General features: G+C 45.5%; 1 protein-coding gene across 1 annotated transcript; it reads right to left on the bottom strand.

The window, feature by feature from the left end:
* Positions 1 to 407: 407 nt before the first annotated feature.
* On the bottom strand, positions 408 to 917 carry LOC146933915 (uncharacterized). Its single transcript, XM_085707866.1, has one exon. The coding sequence runs from the start codon at positions 915 to 917 to the stop codon at positions 408 to 410; it is 510 nt and encodes a 169-aa protein (XP_085563992.1).

The following is a 917-nucleotide window of genomic DNA, read 5'->3' as shown; positions in this document are numbered from 1 at the left end:
AAAAACGCCGGTAGTTAACTACCGTTGAGTGCCAGCGGTTGTTAACAACCGCCGAAGCTGAAGGTAGCGGTTGTTAACTGCCGCTACGTGCTTGCCCATTTTCCAGAAGCTCATTTCCATTTTCCTGAAGGTTTCCTAACCAATTTTCATTTTCATATTCATTTTCATCTAAGATTTTCATCAAATAACCACTTGAAAATTCTTCTAAAATTTTCATATAATAACCAATTGATACCTAAACATATTCATCCAATATTTAACACGAACATGGTAAAATTAAAACGCAAGAAATAATATAAAACGAACGTACGTATATGTCATAGAAATAGGAAAATGTATGGAACATGTCATAATAATACATCATGATCATCATAGTCAAAAAATACATAAAAAAATCATAATACTAATCAGCCCTGCCTACCCTGCCTCTGTTGCCCCCTGCGTCGCCTGGAAATCTGATAAGTAAGTGCAGGCTCAGTAGCACTAGCTATCCGCATGACCTCCTGGACAATCTCCTCTTTGGTCATCTCGGCTTGCCTGGCCACAATATCTTCGGCTATGTGAGCCACATCCCGGACGATCGTCAGTGTGTCAGGCATCTCTCTGGCATGCTCCACCTCAATCAGCTGCTCCACGTTCGCCGGCCTGGGAAGGGATCCCTCATCAGGTGGGAGAATGCGAGGGTGAGAGACTCTGGCATACCAAGCCATGTAGCCAGGAACATGCTGCGATGGTGTCTCACACCCATCTACCCAACCAAGTACTAACCATGCCGCAGCGTCCATCAACACAGTAGTCAGCATCTGTGTAGGCACCAGAGGGACAACTGAAGGATGTCTGGGAACGTCCTGGACAAAGGAGAACTGCCTCTTCACCCGCTCAGGCAAATGACGGTACACCCTCTCCGTCCCGCACAT

Source organism: Medicago sativa, chromosome 4, assembly GCF_051527215.1.
Source record: "Medicago sativa cultivar Bolivia chromosome 4, Bolivia_mono, whole genome shotgun sequence".
In the NCBI taxonomy this organism is placed as follows: Eukaryota; Viridiplantae; Streptophyta; class Magnoliopsida; order Fabales; family Fabaceae; genus Medicago; species Medicago sativa.
This window is presented reverse-complemented; position numbering and strand designations above follow the sequence as displayed.

Coding starts and splice junctions, on each gene's coding strand:
- LOC146933915 (XM_085707866.1), bottom strand. CDS start 917: ATGTGCGGGACGGAGAGGGTGTACCGTCATTTGCCTGAGCGGGTGAAG.